Source organism: Magallana gigas, chromosome 2 (assembly GCF_963853765.1).
Source record: "Magallana gigas chromosome 2, xbMagGiga1.1, whole genome shotgun sequence".
Taxonomy (NCBI): Eukaryota; Metazoa; Mollusca; class Bivalvia; order Ostreida; family Ostreidae; genus Magallana; species Magallana gigas.
Genome location: NC_088854.1, coordinates 10,483,455 through 10,505,227, shown reverse-complemented (window position 1 = coordinate 10,505,227; position 21,773 = coordinate 10,483,455). Strand labels below are relative to the sequence as shown.

Below are 21,773 nucleotides of genomic sequence, written 5' to 3'. Positions count from 1 at the left end.
TGCTTTACTTAGATTTAGGTCATTTATATTGTCAAGATTTTTTATTTCCCCATTTAATCTTTCTCTTCATCATGTGTAATGGGATTTTAATTCAAAAAGGAAATATGTTTATATAATGCACAGTACTTTATAACCGAGAGCATCAAATTAGAAGCGCCCATTTTCTGAAGTCAATAGAACGACTCTGAAGCTCCCCTAATTCTCTTTAAGTTTTGTCATAAAGAGAATAAGATGGCCTATTGTAAATGAATTGGAAGTTTTTTTAATGTTCAAAGTCATTATTTTGGCCTTGTGAGATTTCTAAGGTATCTGCAATTAGAGATTATGATTAGTAACACTGACATCCCAAGTCTGCAGTCCTTTACAAGGAAGGGATTACTAATCTCTCTCTCTCTCTCTCTCTCTCTCTCTCTCTCTCTCTCTCTCTCTCTCTCTCTCTTGTTATTTCTTGTTTGTTTGTTTTTCCTTATATGACATCCTCATTCTCTGAAAATTAATCACCATCACATGAATTATTATGTACAAGGTTATACTTTGCATGGGAGTTCAAAGCCCTGAATACTTACATAAGACACAAGGTATTTGATACATCAGTCATAAATCTAGTGCTTTTCTCCTTTTTTGTATAAAAATAGAGAGATTTCAAATTAATATCAATTGAAATGATTTTAGAAGTTTTTTTTATACAGAATGATTTATTGAAATACATGTATAATGAATTAATTAAATTAAAAAACTTTTGGAAAAGATTGAAAACCTAGCTATCTTTAAAAAAAAAAAACACCCAAAGATTTCTGCTTATTGGAATATTTAGTTTGATTGTAGTCTGCTGTTAAAAAGTAAATGGATATATAAGTAGATTAATGTCGACAGTCAGATGTCAGCCTCAACAGGTAATGGTGAATGGGATTTGTATATGTCAGGGGAGCAGCAGCAGATGATCCCAGATTGTATCTGGTGGCCAGATCCTACCACAAGGTTATCCTGTGTGCTGGAAAGGCATTCTGTGACATGCTTTTGATGGATATGATAAGACTGCATGATTGACAAGTTCTATGTCTTCACAGTGAGCGGGTTTTATGTTTTTGTAGGTGAGATTACGGCGGAAACCAGCCAGGTGTGAAATGTGTATACATTTGTGTACTTTCTATTTCAGAGAGGGCACAGGTTGAGAAATTGACCGCTAATACAGTGGAGTTTGATGCAGAAGAACATATAAGTCTTGGATTTTACCTGCCTGGCAGGAGAGCTATTCTGCAATGCTTGACTCTAGAAGGTAATTTGTTAGTTAGGACCATCAATGTAAATCTTATATTAATTGTAATTGTAAATTTATGTATGACAGCTGAAGGTAAAAGCATGGAAAATTTGAAAATTTCGCATGGGATGAAAAATATTATGTAATGGAATAAGTGAAACTGACTTCCTGACATATGGTTCATCTTGGGAGGAAAACTCAATTTCCACTGTTCTAAAAAAAATTGATTTGATCTCAATCTTAAAAGTGCACATGTGGTTGGTAAGGCAGGTTGCTAGACCCATTCTCCACAATTACCGCATTAAAGCTGCTGCTCCAGAGTCAGCATGTCAAAATCTATATATATACTATTTCTCATTTGATATAATTAAGTTCAGAAAACTTGCCACTAATTTGATAACCAACATGGTGGGAAAAAAAGAAGCTGGCTGTATATAAACTGATGTAGTGTAATCATGTGATCCTGGAGGCGATCACTGGAGTATTGCTATATCCAAGAAATAAATATTGGCTCTACTCCATGACTTCTTTCTTGGGGAAAGAGGGCAATGCAGGTTACTGGCTTGTGCAGATCTTGAATTCAGATCTTGAATAAACTTATGTTTGATTTCTCTCTTACTGACAGACAGGGCTAATAGGACTTCAGTTGTCTCATTCTTATTTGTTTGATTGGGACATTGGCCTTTTTTTCCATTCTTTTTTTTTTTTCGTATGATATTTTCAAGCTGTTATTTTCATGTTGGACTGAAAAAGATATCAAGCTTACAGCTCATTGGTTGACGTCTTTTGACATTTGGCAGAGAAAGAAAAAAAAGTATGATGGTATGGTTTATATTTCACGCATAGATGGCCAGAACGTCGAGGTCTTCACGAGACATGCAACGTACCAATGACATGATTTCGCTCTCCCCCGAAAATTTATTCATTTAGAAGAAACAAGGTCATTGCACATCAAGCACTGCATACAAATTAAATTCCCGTTCCAGTGAAATTGTTGTCAGTGCACACTGCGTTGTATGCAGATTGAGTCCATATTGTGAGATGAAACGAGTGAGTAGCAAATATTGTGTTCAGTTTTGTTAAACATGGCAACTGTTTCTTGTTTCATGAAGATTTTTGAATCGTGAGAAATATTGGAATCCTATTCATGGTGTGTCTTTGAATTTTAATTTATTGCATTTTCTGTTAGATTTAAGATTTGAATTGTGAGCAGGTATTAAGGAAACTTGCATTTATTACAGCTTATGCTATGTTAAAAAACGGTAAAATACTAAATCTTTTGTGTTTTCCAGCATAGAACATCTTGGTAAATTTAATATGGATTTTATTCACTAAAAATATTGCTTATAATAATGAGTACCTGTAATTGGCCAATTCTTTTTAAGAAACTTTATGACAAATTTGTTGATTTGGAAGTATCATTCTAGCAAAGAAAAAGAAATGATAGGAAAAATGTAGCATGTATCTTGTGTTCAAACATTGCATATGTATTGGAGCACTGTCAAACTGCAAATATGTTCAGTAATTCTCTGTGGCATAGTTATTGTTCTCAGATATGTCAATTTATGAGTACTATTTCTAGCTTCTAGTTCTGCTATTAAAGCACAACTGAACGGGGGTGTGTCGCCATATTAAAGATCAGGCAATGTAAATGACCAAGGACCTCTGGTAGACATTGAGCCATTAATTACTGGGCTACCTTTCTAGAACAGTGACATTGTAATCGTAATGCTCAGGCACTTTTACTGTAAGACAGAAACCAATGATAAATGAGACAGTTTAGGTCAGGTCATAATTAGAAGGGAAAATGAAAAGATTTGATGTCTCTCGCACCTTTAACTTGGCTTTAAGTCATATATATATACATATATTGGAGTGATTTATGAGATAGAAAAACGCTCAAGTTGAATATGACATTATGATTTCTAGAGGACTTTCAGTTATTGTAATTTTTTGTATATGACTGATTTGTAATTTCTCTGGGTAAATTGTTTTTGTCATGACCCGTATTAGGGTTCAAAAGATTGCAATTGACAATTCCAAAAGGTGGACTTAAATATTCTTATTGATTTAGACTCAATTTTGGCCATTTTGACTGAATATTTTTAATGTAATCATTTATATTAGAGAGATTAGGTGGAAGGATTTATTCTGCAGGTATTAATGGTTAAAATATAGCAGAGAACATATATAGGCATTGTGCCTGCTGTACGATCCAATTCATGTATTCTTATATACTTGAATAAAATACTTATTAAGTTAGATTAAACTATAGTGTATGTGAGGAAAATCTATAAACAGATAGTTATATCAGAGTATCTGTAGAACTGATGTTTATTGGAATAATTCATCAGAATATATAATCTCTTAACAGTGGGATCTGTTGACTCTTGTTACACAAAGCATTAGATGTCATAGACATATATAGGTGTCATAACCACAGAGAAACCCCGAAAACCCAAGAATAAATGCCAAGTCATGTGAAGATCATATTGATTATCTAACATTCACCATTTTTTGTCTTGATTTCACAAGCTGTATGAACATTAAAAAAAAAAGACCTGTGGAAGATGAAAATATGCTGGAGAAGTATACTGGAGATTTTCACAGATTATGTGCTCTATAGGTGATCTCAAGGAAAATTGGTTTATTTTGAGAACAAATTATCTTGAGATATAATCATATTGTTTTAAGTTTTTAGTGTAAGAGTGAGGAGAAAAGGATAAAGCTTAGAAATTCATTTTATTTAAAAGGCATCATATAAGGTTTGATCTTAAAACAAATACCGGTACACATGTACCGAATGTCAATACCGTGCTGGAGTCTGATTGAAATTTGAATACTCATATACTGTAATACGGAAAACTCTTTATTCATAGACACAATTTGTTATCTACAATAATGTGTAGAAAGAATAATCTGACACTGACAGGCTAAGCCCCTGGGTACTCTAGGGTTGTAGAAAATAATCATTTAACAAAAGAACATTCTTTTTACCAAATTAGATACAGAGACAGCTTAGATCCAACAAAGTAATATGTCTTGTATTTATTGCTGGCTACATATCTTTGTTAGCCAAAACTTTCTGGTCTATGACGGTTCCCAAATACCATTTTATTCTTGTAGAGATTAAGAAGGTTTTAAGGTGTTACACATATATATAGAATTTTTGTACATTACCCAGTGCACCTTTTGTATTGTATTGTATTGTTTGCAATGTAAAAAACAGTTACTATGAAAATTGCAGTCGGCATCAAGTTCTTCAAACAAATAGTGCATAGAATGTGTGACATTGTTTGCTAAAAGTTACACCTGCATTCACTTTGGTTAAAGCTAATATATATCAGAAATATTGCAGTTTTTATAATTTTTCCCCATCAATGCAGGAAATCCACTTGATTTATGACCGACCTATTTGCATTCATTATTTCAGATGTTGATCAGAATTTTATGCTAATAATCCTGAGTATAAAATGTAGAATTGTATTTTAACATGAGGAATTAATATTTGTGTAAAAACAAGAGAAGCATTATTGCAGAAATTTTAGTTTTTGCTACTGTTACTTTTTTGAAGTTCTGAACTACATGCAATTGTGTTTGGTGTGCAAAGTTTTACTTTCTTGGGATTTGATACAAAACAGTGAAATTGCAGAATTTAACACATAAAATAAGAAATCTACAGTACTATCTATAGCCTTGTATAGTCTAGAGCTTGGAGCTTGTCAAAGAAAAACAGGAAGTGTTGTACATAGGAACTATAAATTTCAAATATATTTTTGACCACTCTTCAAACCATGATTCAAATCTTTAACTTGATAATCATCATTAAATAGAGTGTAGTTCATCTAGTCAAATTAGGATTTCTTCAGATCATGACTGCATGTATAAGATATTGATTTCTATGGTAAATCATAGCAAGACAACCCTGCAATATGCTTTGCATGCCATTTTGAGTTTAGCCCCTAGTCCCTTCCAAGTAGTGCATGATTTTGATGAAATAATCCCATCCCGATGTATATATAGATATAACTTTACAAATTTAACCTTCATTAGATATCTAAGGCATGTCTACTGACTCATTTCAATCAATTTCTTTTTCTCCAAAAGCAGTTTGAAAATCTCCCGTTGCATTGCATTGTTAAGGTTTAAGGAGAGGTTTAGATATGTACTTGCTGTATAAAGGGAAATATTCACTCCCATTTTATTTTTGCTCCGTTTGCCCTCATTGTCAGCGGGCAAATTTAAAATTGGGCAAACTCAAGACAATTTTTTAATATTTTAAAGTTAATTTGAAAGATAATCTATTTCAAACTGTGTCTTGGCGAATTCAAGGTGGGGCGAAACTGTTGGCAAGGAGAAAAAAAGCGGGGCCAAAATAACCCGGTATTCAGTATATTTTTACTTTGAAGAAATAGCTTCAAGTGATATTTTGTCTGTTATGGGTACAATGAGTCAAATTTTGTTATCATTTGGGTGCGTAATGCATATGATACAAAGGGACAGTGTTTTTAGCTCACCTGAGCCAAAGGCTCAAGTGAGCTTTTCTGAACACAATTTGTCTGTTGTCTGTCGTTGTTGTCGTCGTCAGCGTTGTAAACTTTTCACATTTTCATCTTCTTCTCAAGAACCACTGGGCAGATTTCAACCAAATTTGGCACAAAGCAAAAACTATTAAATAGGCCAGGAAAGCTCAAATTAAAATGGGAGCATCCTCAGATAGTGTAGATTCAAGTTAGTTCAAATCATACTCCCAGGGGGTAGGGTGGGGCCACAATGGGGGGATCAAGTTTTACATAGGAATTTATAGAGAAAATCTTTAAAAATCTTCTTCTCAAAAACTATTTGGCCAGAAAAGCTCAAATTAAAATGGAAGCATCCTCAGGTAGTGTAGATTCAAGTTTGTTCAAATCATAGTCCCTGGGGGTAGGGTGGGGCCACAATGGGGGAATGGATTTTTACATAGGAATATATAGAGAAAATCTTTAAAAATCTTCTTCCCAAAAACTATTAGGCCAGGAAAGCTCAAATTTGAGTGGAAGCATCCTCAGATAGTGTAGATTCAAGTTTGTTCAAATCATAGTCCCCGGGGGTAGGGTGGGGCCACAACGGGGGGAACAAGTTTTACATAGGAATATATAGAGAAAATCTTTATAAAAATTTCTTTTAAAAACCATTTGGCCAAGAAAGCTCAAATTGGCATGTAACCATCCTCATATAATGTTGATTCAAGTTTGTTCAAATCATGGTCACTGGGGGTAGGGTGGGGCCACAATGGGGGATATATTTTTATATATAGAGAAAAATCTTTAAAATCTTCTTCTCAAAACCATTAGGCCAGGAAAGCCCAAATTTGAGTGGAAGCATTCCCAGATCGTATAGATTCAAGTTTGTTTAAATAATAGTCCAGGGGTAGGGTGAGGCCACAATGGGGAATGAATTTTTACTTAGGAATATATAGAGAAAATCTTTAAAAATCTTCTTTTTAAAGACTATTTGGCCAGAAAAAAGCTTAAAATTGTGTAGAGGCATCCTCGGGTAGTGTAAATTCAAGTTTGCAAGATAGTCCCTAGTGATAGGGCGGGGCCGTGATGGCGGTTTGAATTTTTACATAGGAATATATAGAGAAAATCTTTAAAAATATTCTGTGAAAGTTTTCGGTCCAAAACTCAGTACTTAGTGTGAAAGCATAGGTTATGCAGATTTAAGTTTGATGAAACCATGATTCCCAAGAGAAAAGTGGGGCCACGAAATGGGGGGGGGGGGTATATAGGAATAGAGAAAAATCTTCTTACAGGTACAACAACAAAAAGGGCTTGGTATTTACCAAAAAAGTGGTGGATAAAAATTAGCAGATTTTCAGTTTTTTTTAGCAAGATCTATTGCACTTAGTTGTCAAGATATTTTGATACTGTAATGCTAATTTGATCAGAATTAAGGCAATTGTTGCTCAGGTGAGCGATGTGGCCCCTGGGCCGCTTGTTTATTAAGGACTTAAATTGATTGACCCTTTAGAGATGCATACTCTGACATTATATATGTATTTAATATATACATGTAATCAAAACAAATTGCTTATTACCCAATAGTCCATCTAAGAATATATGAATTGACTTTGATATAAGGTGCTAAAGATGTTGAACCATTGATACACAGACCATATACTTATTATGAGTTCTTAGAGGTGATGTATATTCTTAGATAGTTAATGACCCAAAATATTCACTGAGAGAAGGACTGTATGAAGACATGATAGCATGAACCAGGTTAATATAGGTCATACATTACCATAAGGAGGTCAGATCAACATTTATCTTCTGATTCTCCCTATACAAGTACTTATCAGAGTAAGTGAAGTTATGAATGTTTTTTTAGGCATCAAATGCAAGCAGTACTAATATTTGAAAAAAATGCATCATCTTCAAGATTTTATGATTTGAAAGTTGATCTCGCAAGGCTGCATATGAAATAATACATGTACTATTTTTGATTTATTCTTCAAAAATTGTATAATATCAAAAGTAATATAATTCTGTTTATCTGCATAAATTTCATGCACTACTGTTATATCGTGAATGTGTGTATTATAGGAGGTCATAATGACCTAGTTACATCCTTCGTAGGTATAATCAGTGACCTAGATACCCCTATTGATAGGCTGGTAAATGTGCCCTAGTTGTCAGTTTCATGTCTAAAAATGTCTTTTTGTCATATTTAAATTGTGATTCATGAATGTATTGTGGTTTTGTTCTTTAAATTTCTTCCCGAAAAAAAGGCTGAATTACTTCTTTTTAATAGTTTTTTCTCTTAGATTTGATGTGACGGCAATTAATGTTGAATGTTCTTTAATTTTACAAATGAAACATGCTTCCTGTTTTAATTTTACTTTGCTATTTATGTCCTAAAGGGGAAGGGAATAGAAATATCATATTGGGGACATATTGATCAAGTTGTTGACTGCATCATGATCAATTTGTGTTTTATTTTATAAGCTCAATTTTTTAGAACTCATATGTCTATAATTATCTTTTAAAATATCTGTCTAGTGTTTTATTTGGCTGCAAAAAGTTGTCAATTGTCCAAACTATCCGACTGCTGAGAGTCTGAGAGTACTATTTAATTCAAGTTCTTTGTAATTTTTAAACTCTAAAAACTACAAATGGTTTCAGCCCGCAAAAAATTGCATGCATGTGTGACCTGCGTTCTCCAGTTATAGGTATATATATCTATAATGCGTTTTAATAGTAATAGTTGTATACATGCATTCGTATTTTGTGATCATATTGCATAAGATGTATACCAGGGTACATGTACTTATGTAGTGGTAATTGCAATAAATGTACTGGTATTTATATTGCTTTATGGTATCAGTAGGTATACTCGATATTATGTAATGATACCAATAGGTGTGTATTTATGTTGTAGATTGTAGCAACATGTTGATTAAAAAAATCATGGAGTGATCATTTTAAAGTGATTAATACCAGGGTAACTAGAAATAGAGACTTAACATCTGGTGGTGAATGCTGACTGATTGATCACAATCTGTCATCTTGGATTATGCAAGGTTTTCAGGTTAAAGTTGTAATTCATAGCAGGGAGCCTGTTGCAGGCTAGGAGAGACCTGGCAGTCTGAATCTCTAATTAATTTATTGCTGAGGGTTGGGAATAATTCCTTACATTTTCTTGTCATTATTTTTGAATGTTGGCTATAGTTAAGTTTTTAAGGAGAATTGGTTTGTACTCACTCTTGCTCTGTCACCTGGCATGCATAAGGGTTGCCATGTTCAATTTCAGTAACATTTTTGTGCCAAACGAATTAACCAACATCCTGTAATTTGGAGCTTTTTTTTTTAAAGAATGCATGAAAAAGAAAAGTGTTTATGGCCATGACACACTATTTTGGTGGGTGAAACAATTATCTTCTGCACTCAGAAGAGAAGCATGTATTAGGAGCTAAGCATTTATGTCTGACTACTGACATGATACAAAAAAAAAATTTCAAGATAATTTGAGTGTGTGCCCAGAAATCCCTGATACCTGGCACATCTTTCAGAGATTTCTTTGAATGAATAGGGGGAGTCTTTGCAGATAAGAGATGCATAGGTTATCTGAAAATAAACAAAGGGGGAGTTGTTTGATTGTGATAATCTAGTGAATATACACACATTTTGATGACTCTGCTTTTTTGTTGTTGTGAAAAGTGTTCTGCTCTGAATTCAAGGACGTAATATTCATAGCAACTGACAAGGTAATTTCTCTCCGCCTTTTTATGACAGAAATATTCTGCAAAAGAAATAGATTCTTTGTTAAACTAGGTCATTTAGCTAAATAATGAGCTTTGTTTCATTTTATTTGACCTAGAATTTTTTTTTAATTAAGAGAATCTGGTCAAGATCGTGTTTGCAAAATGTTGGATGATGGAGTTTTTTCTCTTACCCTTTTTTGAGGTAGTTAATTCTGGATAAAGCAAGACTCACATAGGAACTTTTTATTTGTAAATTCTTAATCTTGTAATCTCAATAATGTTCAATTTTTCATTTCCTTCTATAATACAAGTTATGAAGAGTCTAATGATGAATCATTTGCAATTGAATTGCTATATTCAAAATCCATTAGTAAACTGCACAACTCTAGCTAAAATTTAATTTTTATCTGATGCACTGGGAATATGAAAACCCTTTTCATGCTCCAAACAAACAGACATTATGGTATTGATGATTTTATTTCATGATGCCATGACTTGCAAAATTATTAATTTTTAATAAACGCATTGTTAAATATTTGACTTTAAACAATTTATTTGTTTTACACTAAAAAAAATTAATCAACCTATTTAATTCATGTTGCCCTGCATCTCCTGAACAATTAAACTGTTAAAAAACTTCCAAGGAGATTTATTTTTTGCCTCTGAAGTAAAAGTATTGGCTGAAACATGATGTAGTCATTTTTGATGGAATACTTTAAAACTGCTGCTTCAGATTTTCAACTAATCTGTTAATCTTATAAGGTACAAGTAACCATAAATCCAGGTTAAAGGGGTGGGGGGTGGGGGTGTTTAATAAATACAAGATACTAAAGAGTTGCAGAGAATAGTATTGTAGTATTTATCATTAAACCTGTAAAATGATAACAAATGTTTTGTTGTAACTTATTTTTAAAGCATAAAAATTCAAGAATTTCTCCAAAATTCCTGTGTGCTAGAGTGGATTTTCTACTACACAAAGTCAAAAGCATTTTCCTGATTTGATTAGGACCATGTTCTGTGGAGGCCCAAGTGTTCTGTGGAGGCCCTATTGTGATCAGTCTGTCCATGAAATGTCCATCCATCGGTCTGTCCTGATTTCATTTGTTTTGAGTATGCATGTAATTCCTTTTCGTTTCGCCAAATTGGACTAAAGTTGACTATCAGTGATTGAGGATAGAGGGTATGCAGTGACCTTGAATCCAATTGTATGGATCAAAGGTCAAATTAAGTTGAACTCTCTGTAAAATTCCTGTCTGAAACATCAACATCTGTGACCTGTAGAGTGCGTTTGTGTACTTAGGATATGCATTGATCCTGAGCCAGTTTCCTAGACTAAAGGACAGCTTTAAATAACCTCTCTGTGTAAAATCCTTGTCTTCAGCATTCATATTTGATATCTCAATACCAACTTCACATATTCTGTAACCGTGAGTAGTGGGTATGTAATGACCTTGGACCAAACTGGATTAAATGTCAAGGTCAGATACTATTACTTCTCTGTGTATTATCCTTGTCTGGAGCATATCTTCTCTTTGCATACTCTATATCTGAATTACAGGAGTGAACTTTATCAAAGTGTTAGGTATTCAAATTCTTCTTGTTAAATCAAGACAACCTCTTTCAAACTGTCATTTGTATAATTTTCCAAGACAAACTGTTGTTTATTCTGCATTTAAATTGAGAAAATTATCATTTAGTGTTATCTGACTTAAAGGTCCAACGGTGTTTGATTAATATAAATGTATATATTCTTTCTTGTAAATGATACACAGGTCTCTATAACAAATAATTTACTTACTTAGGTACTTACATAAAGCGCCCTTGATTAGAAGGTTTGCGGTGACCTTAAAACAAAGAAAAAGATAACTACATTTATTCCATTACTTTTAGACAAAACTTTCCTTGGAACTAAATGGTCCTCTTCAAAATAAGCCCTTTGATCAAAATTCTCCTTTGAAGATCATAATTTATGAATCATTTAGTATTTCCTTTAAATCATTATTATCATACGATATGGAAATACATCAACAAGCCAGAAAATTTTCTTATATATATTTCTATACCTTCTTCCATTTTTTCACTGGTTGAAACTGTATAACCTTATGCATCCAAAGACCAAAAGGCAGGCCTCCTGATTTTTCTTGCATCGATAATGAAAGACAATGTGTTGTGAATATGGGATATATTTTTTGTTGGGGGAAATTTTAATGAATTTGTTATTACATTTGTACTAGTTCATTAAAACTCAAGAGAAATCAAATATTAGTACATATATTCAGTTACTGGGACAAAGTAGACTTTTACTGGCTTAGCAATCCAGTCATGGCACACAATGTAGGTTAATTAATTAAGGCAGTGATGTAACTGCTAAGATGTATGGCTTGGGGTGTAGAGATCCGTTCATCTGGAGATTTATTGTGGCATTCGGCTTCTAACCTGCAGTTCTCTTAATAGATAAATTGTTCTTTTCTGTGGTTCAAAAGTCAAAGGAGAACCCCGACTAGGTTCAATCAAGGTCAGAGTCGTAACTATTTTGAACACATCTTGAGGGTTTTTATTTTCATGTTGTTCTCTTGATGCTATTTCAGGTGGGGGAAGAAATTGATTAAAAAAAATCAGATGTCATTTGATATAATGACTTATGGAAATAGTTAAATCTTTTATGCTAGATCTCTCGCATCAAATGATAAGAAAAGTCTTCATATAGATTTTGATTTTAGTTATTTATTTGGTTTTCATACAACAATTATTATCATAGAGTTGGATAACTGAGATTAAGCTCTGAGTATTTTGGTAAAATAATCTTACTGCCCAAGGACAGCTTCATTGGTTTTCCAAGGGGCAAAATATCGATGAACTGTTTTCTCAGCATAAATGGATTCTCTGTCCTGTTTAATGCAATTGAGAGGAAATAGGTCATCTGTAAATAACGTGGGTATCTTTTCCCAGCTTCCCCTAGCTCGTTCATGTAGTAGAAAGTTTCAGCAGCAGCTACTAGCAAGCTGCAACAAAATGAACGTGTGATGTTACCAGGTTAAAACATTCTTGTTCTTAAATGGCTAGGCGAGGGATTATAACAGCAACAATCTCTAGTGTCACTTTGTCAATGCTGTTATTGTGTAATGCAAGCTTGAACTCAGTTCTGTGGGTCTTTATAAGTGAGTTAATCAAGCAAAGTTAAAGTAAAGGAAAACTCGGTTAGCTTTACAGATAATTTCTCCGGGAATTTCTGGTGTGTTTATAAGGCATGTATGTGCTGTGGTATTGAACATGAGCGGAGTCTTTTGACTGTGTCATTTTGACGGTGTTGCCACAAAGAACAATCATCCGATGTCGCATTTCATTTACCGGTAGGTGTTTAAATTTGTTTTTCATGTGCTTAATTAAAATGCAGTTGTCATTTGATAATTCATTGACAGTTGTTGGGTCATTTTGATGCAATTTCTTAAAGTGTATGTCGAATGTTCTCTAAATTAGTGTCTGCCTTTCAGAGATATGATCAGTATGGTTGTCAGTGGTTTTGTTAAATTGATTTTATTATCAAAATAATTGTAATGAGTTATTTGTAAATCTTTAATTAGTCAATATTTGTTTTGAATGAAAAAAAGGGGTTTTTTTTGCTACTCTGATATTGATTTATCGTTGTTGAAGATGCATTTTAATTTATTGCCTATTTAATTAGTCTATTTTATTATATTAACTTTTGTGCACATTAAATTACTGTCTGAAATTATATTATGAAAATTTGACATTAACATATTATATATATCATACATTAACATATTGTGCACATATTTACACAAATATTTACCTTAGATGTTGCATACCATATATTTGCATTGAAATGAGGACTTGCATACATGCATTTTTAATATTAAGATAAAGTAAATAATTCAAAAACCTTATCTAACTGAGATATTTGCAGCAGGTTTTATGTGGTCAAAAGAAGGATATTTTTAAAAAATATTATATTCAGCATGAAAGCAAATTGAAAGTCTGATCAAACTGTGCACATCAGTTACGGTAATTTGAAAAATTGTGAGAAAGTGCTGTAGATATAGGGTCTTGACTGTAAAATTTGTAATTTTACAAAGCTGAAAGGCTTTGGAGTTCATGTTTGGAATGAAGTACCTACTCTCTCTCTCTCTCTCTCTCTCTCTCTCTCAAAATAGATGTTTCCTAAAAAAAGATGTTTCCTAAAAAATCATTGTGATATAACAAAAATGCATGCAGATAAAAATGTGCATCCTATAAAATGCCTAGAACTCAAGGAAGCATGTATGATAAAGGTAGCCTAAATTTTTCTGCATAATAGAAGAAATATTCCCTTTTTCAAAATTTATGGTCACTGCACTCAAACTAAATTGAGAATGTTATTATATGGTCTTTGGGTGCTTTAAATCAAAGGTAGAAAATTTGACCATCTGGAAAAGGTCATGAAATGACCTCATAAAGTCAATGGTGCATCATCTTATGTCAATCAGGCATGGTAACATACTTCTTGAGGGAGAAAAGAGCATGAACATGCCCATTTTTCCTGAAAGCTAAACCTGTAAGCTTGCATGGCCCCAGTGCATAAATCACATTAACCTCTAGAGCTATAGCCAGTCATCCAGTCCTATTATGTTCAAAGCAGCTAACACAAATCCTCCTGAGGTTTTCTTCTGTTTTCATTGGGACACTGAAATAGGTCATTAGATGAAACCATTGAGTTCAACAGAAAAAAGCTGGGTTAATTTTGGTTACTGCTGCCTGATTGCTTTACTTTGTGTGTGTAGTATGCTGTCTCTGGAACAGGAAGGCTTTAAAATCCCTGATTATGAACGCTATAGTTAACCCTAACTACATGCTCATTATTCCAGTTGTTTGCAAAGATATTTGAAATATTGTACTGCTTTTTTTTTTTTAAATACATGTACTGATATTCAAACCCAATTTTACGCCATGAATATTCATTGATTTTTCTTTAGGGTAGAGTTAGTACATAATATTAAGAATGACCTGTTAGTAAGTCCTGGGGAACCTACCTCTGACAGTAGGTTACAATGACGGGGCCAGACGACCGCCGTCTTATCAGAGGCCCACGGTGTTTGTACAGGAAATGGTCAGGTACACTGTGACACAGCTATCGACTGTATGGACACTGGTGACAAGATTCCTAGCGCTGGGACGCAATATATTTTTTTTCTAGGGCAGGTTAATTTAATGGGCATCAAGTTCAGATTCAGGAATTTTTTACATGTACCGGTACATTATAGCTTTTGAATAGCACATCTCACATGGATTTTTAAAATTTGATATACCAGTTAAGTGGTGTAAATAGCTCTGATGCTGTGTTTTATAATTTAAGCTAACATGCAATTTTAGAAAAAAAATATAATGATCTGTAGTTTTAACACTTAGCATTCTGTAGTGTTTATACCGGTCAAGAGAGAACAACTTTCATTGGTTTTCAATTTTTCAATTTTTTTGTTATGTTGTTGTGTTTGTGAAATTTTATGGATTTCATAAAATTAAAGTTCAGTTAGTTCAAAGGATTGAAATAATATATTCATTGTCATGATAAATCTTTCCAGTGATATGCAGATTGAAAAGTGATTTTCAAATATGTTGGTAAAGGGTATTGTAGACTCCGTATTTTTGCGAGTACTTCTTTCTGTAATTCAACAACTTGTTATATTGTTTTGTGTCATATCGTTTCAAATATAAAACAGCGAATGCCAAACTTTCATTTTAAATTTTTGTAGATCACAATTGTCAGAAAAATAATACAGTAAAACTCGTTTAGTACGAACACGGATATAGCAAATTTTCAGATATAGTGAAGTTTTCGTGAGTCCCCGGTAAAATTCTTAACAAATCTTTTCAAATCTGACGGTTTTAACAAAATTGGATGTAACGAATTTACGGATATAGCGAACTGATTTTGAGTCCCGTAGAGGTGAATAATAACGAAATTTGACACTACCATTTAACATAATAGTATGAATGAATTTAATTTCATACAAATTATTCAATTCACAATCCGATTATTAATGTTATCAAAGTAATGTATTTTTATTTTAAGCCTAATATAATAATTATCAAAAAAATATACTCTTGTAAAAGATGAAATGTATATAATGAATTCGTTATAGTTATTATTGCGAATTCGTTTCAACGGATATAATGAATAACGGATATAATGAAGTAAATCCACTGGTCCCTAGGATTTTGCTATAACCGAGTTTTACTGTAACAAGATTTTAAAATCTGTGAAGGATGTTTCTCAGGATTTTATGCAGATATTAATTCCTTGCATTTGATTAGTAATCCGAAGAATCCATGAGATCTACAAAAATTGAGCACAATTATTTATGGTGATTCTACAGTGCTCAACAATAAATCACAATGTATTTTATAATGAAATTCACACCTTTGCAATTGAGTCAATTTTCCTTTTCATAAATCATTATACATGTCATTGGTTTCCGCAGGATCTGGTCCTGAGTGAACTTTTCCATAAAACTGGTATTTTCATATTGCTTCAGTTGTATTTTAATTTGATCCATGTTGTTTTAAAATGTTAAACTTGTGTAAAATGTTCAGTTTGATTTATAACAGAATGAATCAACTAGATAGTAGTCAGATTATCTTTCTGTATTGGAAAGCAACCTGGTTATTATTAGGCTTGTATAAAAATGATTTGTTTTCTGTTTCAATTTTGGGATAAAAATATTTTTCTATAGTTTCTATTTCAGTTTCAGCATTTCTTTTTTAATGCTTAATAGAGAACTCAGATAATTGTACAATCAGGGCATTCCGCTCATCTTAAATCTATACAACTATTACAGTAAAGTTTGATAACAATGAAAGTCTCAACTTTTTATCAGTTGAATCAATTGTTTCTTTTTTAAAGTTTTAACATTCTTTGTCCATTTTGGATAAAAATATTCCATTTTTCTTGGCAGAACTACAGTTTGTAAATTTGATATACATACATTTACAAGATGTATATTTAACTTTGTTGAAAAGGTTATTTAAATAGCAGCCATGTAAAATTTGTCTATGCTCTCGCAAAGGGACGATCAGCTGATAAGTATTAAAGGTACGATCCAGTGACCTTGCTTAGGTGATATTTAATGCGTTTTATGCCGGGACTAATCCTGGTCTTGACCTAATTCGCTGTCTCGGACACATGCCACTTGATTTGGATTACCAGTGTAATATGGAACTTGGAGTTCAATTAACGTGCCGATCACGTAATGAGTTTTTGATTCAAGCAGTGCCAGGCAGAATTAGCTAGTGTATCAGAAATAGTGTAAACTGTTTGAAATTGTGGAGGGTCTGCTTCTTGTGGTCTTGGACATTTTATTTATTGACTTAATTCAAGGTCTTCAGCTGTTTCTGTGGGAGCTTGTTCATGGAATGAGGTAACCACTGTTGTGTAACATTATCTTTATATACATATATTGTGCAATCATTTTTATTCGTGGGGGTCAGTGTTCGGGGATAGCCAAAATTTTCCAGGTTCTATGGGACATAATTTCGTTGGTTGAAAGTTTGGGTTAATTTTAATAGATATTAAACAAATTCTTGTATGTATGTCCGTGGGGATGTAAATTCATGGGCAAAGGTTACCCACAAAAGCCACGAACATTGGTCCCTCACGAACAGTGATGATTCCACAGTAGTTTACAAATAAGAAATTTTTTGCTGTAACCAACACATTTACTCAGAAGAATAACAAACTGTCAATTTATATTTAAAAAACTAATTTTGAGTATTCAAGCTTCCAAATGTCATGTCATTTTCATACCTTGATTTGACAGTTTTATGTTCCATAAGACATGTTATTAATCCCTGCTTTTAGAATGATTGTGGTTTGATTAACCAGGAAATTATCATGCAGGAAATGTATGCAGTATATGAAATATGACAATTTAGCTAACACAATGGCCACACTTTGGGAAGCAGTAAAGAAGATGGCAGACTACCATTAGTCCAAGGTTTACAAGTTCAAACCATTACCAGTAATATCTGACTTCAAATGGCTGCATGTATATCTGAAGTTGTTCAGGATAGATCTCTGATATGATCTTTCTTGAACTTTATTGTGGGACTATATTTATCCATGCACACGTCTGCAGATCTTTTATGATTATGTTCGTATTTCTGTGTTCGGGAAGTGTCTCTTTAAATTGAATGCCATTATTGCTATTGGCGTTAAGGAAAACCTGAGGCTTTAAGACTGAAAGCTTTTATGGGACCATTTCTTGTGAATTAAATTGCTGAGTAAAGACTTTTTTTGTATTTTGGCATTTTAGCGTTAAACTGCAAGTTATTTGAAGTTCATGAATGCTAATTGAAGATGTGTTAATAGGTTCAACAACACCAATATCCACCAAAGGTCATTTTCTGATGGATTGTTACACTCAATTTCTCCACTTTTATTGACAAGTAAGAATTAAGACCAGCAACCTTAAAATGATAATCAGGCCAATCTAGGGAATGACCTTTTTGCTATACTGATGACCAATTTTTTTCTGTGTACTTGCGTATTTAGAACACCTAGGTTTTGCTATAACTAAATCATCACTTACTTGCTGCTTTTAATGATATATGTAATGTGCTCTCTGCAGTTCTTATTGTATATCAAGACTCCTTTGGTCCATCTTTTAACATTAAAATTGAGTAGATGAGTGTAGACTGTGTTATGGTGCTAGAGTTGGACCAACATATATGTATAAGAGAGGGGTTTTACCTCGACAATGTGACATTTTTTTTCTTTCTATCTTCCCTAGTGTACTGCATTATGTTTGTAGGCTAATATGTTGTAAATATTGTACTGTTTCATTCTACCGATTACTGTATATCCATTTTTTTTCGTGTGTCACAAAATTTACAAAAATGGGGAAAATCTGTAACATTTTTAATTTGCGTCAGTCATTTTTTGCGATTTAAAAAGTTTTTTTTTTTTATAGAAATTGATACAGGATATAGTATCTGTGTATTCAACTATTTGCGATTTAAAAGAGATCGCCAAAAAAGCGAAAATTAGGTCATCACAAAAATTACTGGATATACGGTATTTTTTTCTGTCTTCCTTCTTGTGTCCCATATGTTTGCAAATCAGATAAATTCTGTTCCATACCAGATAATAAGCTAGGAGTTTTCTGAATGAAGAAGACGCCATCCCAGTGCTAGAAATATGATATTGCAAAACATTGGTCTTTGGTATGACTGTCTTCCCTTCCTTTTAAAACCTGTCAGAGGGACAGGATATTGCAGCCTTAACTTCTGCTGATTCCTCTCTCTCGCCGTTCACACGTCCATGATGAATCGCTCCAGGATTGCCTGTTTGTTCTTTTTCTACATTCATTTTGCTCTTGTCTGTTTTTATATGGTTTCTGCATCCTGTCTTCCTTCTAAAGACTCAGACATTTTGAACAACTGTGGGGTCTGATAAACCTCCTTGAACTTTCTGACCTTCAGTGTCATAGAAAGTGCACGAAGGTGCTAAATATTATTTTTCACAACATTCACAGCTTCATATTTCACCATCATAATATTTATCTCCATTGTGATTTGATTAAGGGTCTTGAGGAAACTATATTTTAGTTTCTGAAATTACAAGGATATTTTTCCTCCTTTTAGAGCTGATGTTTGCTGTGCAAACTTGTGTCAGTTGAATCTACTTTCTTATTTGTTTTTTGTATGACCCTTGAGTTCGTGAATCAATAAGAACAATAAGTCCATTATGCAATGTAAAAATGTTAACAAGACAAGATTTACTCTTGATTAGATCAGATTGACCATCTAGCTTCAATCACAATAGAAATGCAGTAAAAGTAACAAGTAAGCCATGGCAAATTGGTATCTAGTATTTAAAAGACTCTTTTCTATTGGTCATTGTCCAGCACAAAAGTTATATGTAACATTAGTTAATTGAATTATCATACAATAAAATGATCTGCAAGCCATTACAAAAGTAAAATCTATCAAGTAAGTTATATGACTCATTGTATAAGTCACAACAATAATGATAAAACAAGTCATTGCAATAGTGATATGTAACAAGTTACATGTATATGACTCATTCTACAAGTCATTGCAATAGTGATAGGTAACAAGTTAATGTGACTCATTCTACAAGTCATTACTATAGTGATAGGTAACAAGTTAATGTGACTCATTCTACAAGTCATTGCAATAGTGATATGCAACAAGTCAGTTATATGACTCATTCTGCAATGCAATACAATGGACAAATAGATAAAGTTCTTCAAGTTCTTTATTCCAAGAGACAAATGTCTCATAGGTTATACATATGAACATATACATATTAAATAAACAGTAAGAAAAACAAAGTGCACATAATCAATTTGGATAATTCACATGGAGAGTTCGTTGCTTGTTTGCATAATATAAATATTTATCTAAATTACACAGTTCTTTAGTATTAGATGTAGATAATAACTGAATAACTTTATAGACACTTGGTTTTCGGGAGTAGTATTTTTTAATATACTTATCTCTTAAACTACGAAGTGATGGACAAATAAGTAAAAAATGGAACTCATCTTCAATTACATTTAAGTTGTAAGATTCACATTTTCGACAATCACCTGTTAAATTATCATACCTCCCTGTTTCAATCTTTAAGTCATGTGAGGACAACCGTAAGCGTGTAATTAATTTACAATATTTTACATGAATTGGTTTCTTAAGATAAACTTGTAAACAAAAATGATCAACAACATGTTTATATAATATACATTTTGATGCATTGCTTATATTGTTAACGACTTTTTGTTTAAAGACATCACACATTCTATTAAATATAATATCTAAAATAACAGATTCTTTCATAGTACTTTGATACAAATCGGCTAAGCCTAAGGTGGACAATTCTTTCCTAATATTTGAAATCCATATGTCATTATTTTTCACCATGTCTTCGTAGCATGCTTTTAAAATACAGTTTTTACTGTTTCTTAATTTAAACCAGTATTTAAAAATTTTTTGTTTCCTGAAAATCTCTAATGGAAATCTACCTACTTCATAATAAACTGCACTGTTGCAAGTATTTTTTCTGACACCCAAAACCTTCTTACAAAAATTTATATGGACTTTTTCTACATCATGACCTTTATGGAATCCCCAAATTTCAGCACCATAACTAAGTACACTTTTTACATAAGTATCAAAAACATTAAATTGAATTTCAACATTAAAATTCAAATCTTTCATTTTACTAGATATGCTGCACAGTGCTTTTGTGTAGATAAAAATTTACCATTGTAGTTAAACAACATACCAAGATAGTTAAATTGATTCACTACTTCTACGTATTTGCTATTGTATTCCCATTTTTCACTATCTTTAACACATTTTTCTTATATGACTGGTCAATAAAATGGGTAAATGTATGAACAAGTAATTGTAATGACTTATTAATACAATTAAGTCATTTCAACATGTATTTAAAACAAGTACGCTAATATGACTTTCTCTTGCAGGTCACTTACACTTTTTTGGTAATGCTGGCCATTTTCTTGGCTTGACCTTAAGAATCTTTTGACAATTTTTATGTCCAGTGAAGATGGCCAATGGCTACTTCCACTAGGTGTTATTTGTTCAAGTGGTTTCATAAGCTTCTTGAACTCCATAAAGATAAAAAGATTTGTGTATCACCTTGAGATCCCACTTATAATATTTTATTATACATGTATCTACACCTGTCATATACATTCTCTTTTTGGACTTTGTACAAATGCTAATGTCTCAGTATTGGATGATTTACTATAACATGTTATGTAAATCACCAGGGTTTTTTTGTGGTGAAGTTGAGGAGGTGGGCTAACGTTCTGTTATATTCAGCTATAGTGTTGGACCATTGCTTTTGAACATGTCTATATTTTTGTCTTTGACAGGTTTGAGCCACAAAGACAATGACAACATGGATTACTACTACCAACTGGAGATTTGGAAAGGAAATATAAATGGAGTCCTCCGGCAGGCCCGCGAGAGGGAGGAGCTCTCCGACTGGCTGGTTGCTATGGCACCAATGGGTAAAAGCAGTTCTCGATTTCTTTTTTAATTTTAACAAATTAGCAAAATACAAATGTGTTAGTAAAACAGGTGTTCGGCTATACAGTGCCCAAAAATGACAATTTTTTTTTTTAATAAAAGGAAAGAAGTGCATATATATAAAATTACAATTAAATTGTACTTATTTATTTACATTTCCCTTAAGATCTATCAATTGAGGGGCATATTTGTTCACCT

General features: G+C 32.8%; 1 protein-coding gene across 2 annotated transcripts in view; it reads left to right on the top strand.

Moving 5' to 3' along the window:
* Nucleotides 1-21,773, top strand: part of LOC105327757 (gem-associated protein 5) — a 67,456-nt gene that overhangs the window by 31,330 nt on the left and 14,353 nt on the right. For both annotated transcript variants that reach the window (XM_066074967.1, XM_066074966.1), the window contains exons 18-19: nt 1,157-1,276; nt 21,419-21,556. In XM_066074967.1, the coding sequence (XP_065931039.1) occupies nt 1,157-1,276; nt 21,419-21,556 (258 nt within the window). The remainder of the gene's footprint in view (nt 1-1,156; nt 1,277-21,418; nt 21,557-21,773) is intronic.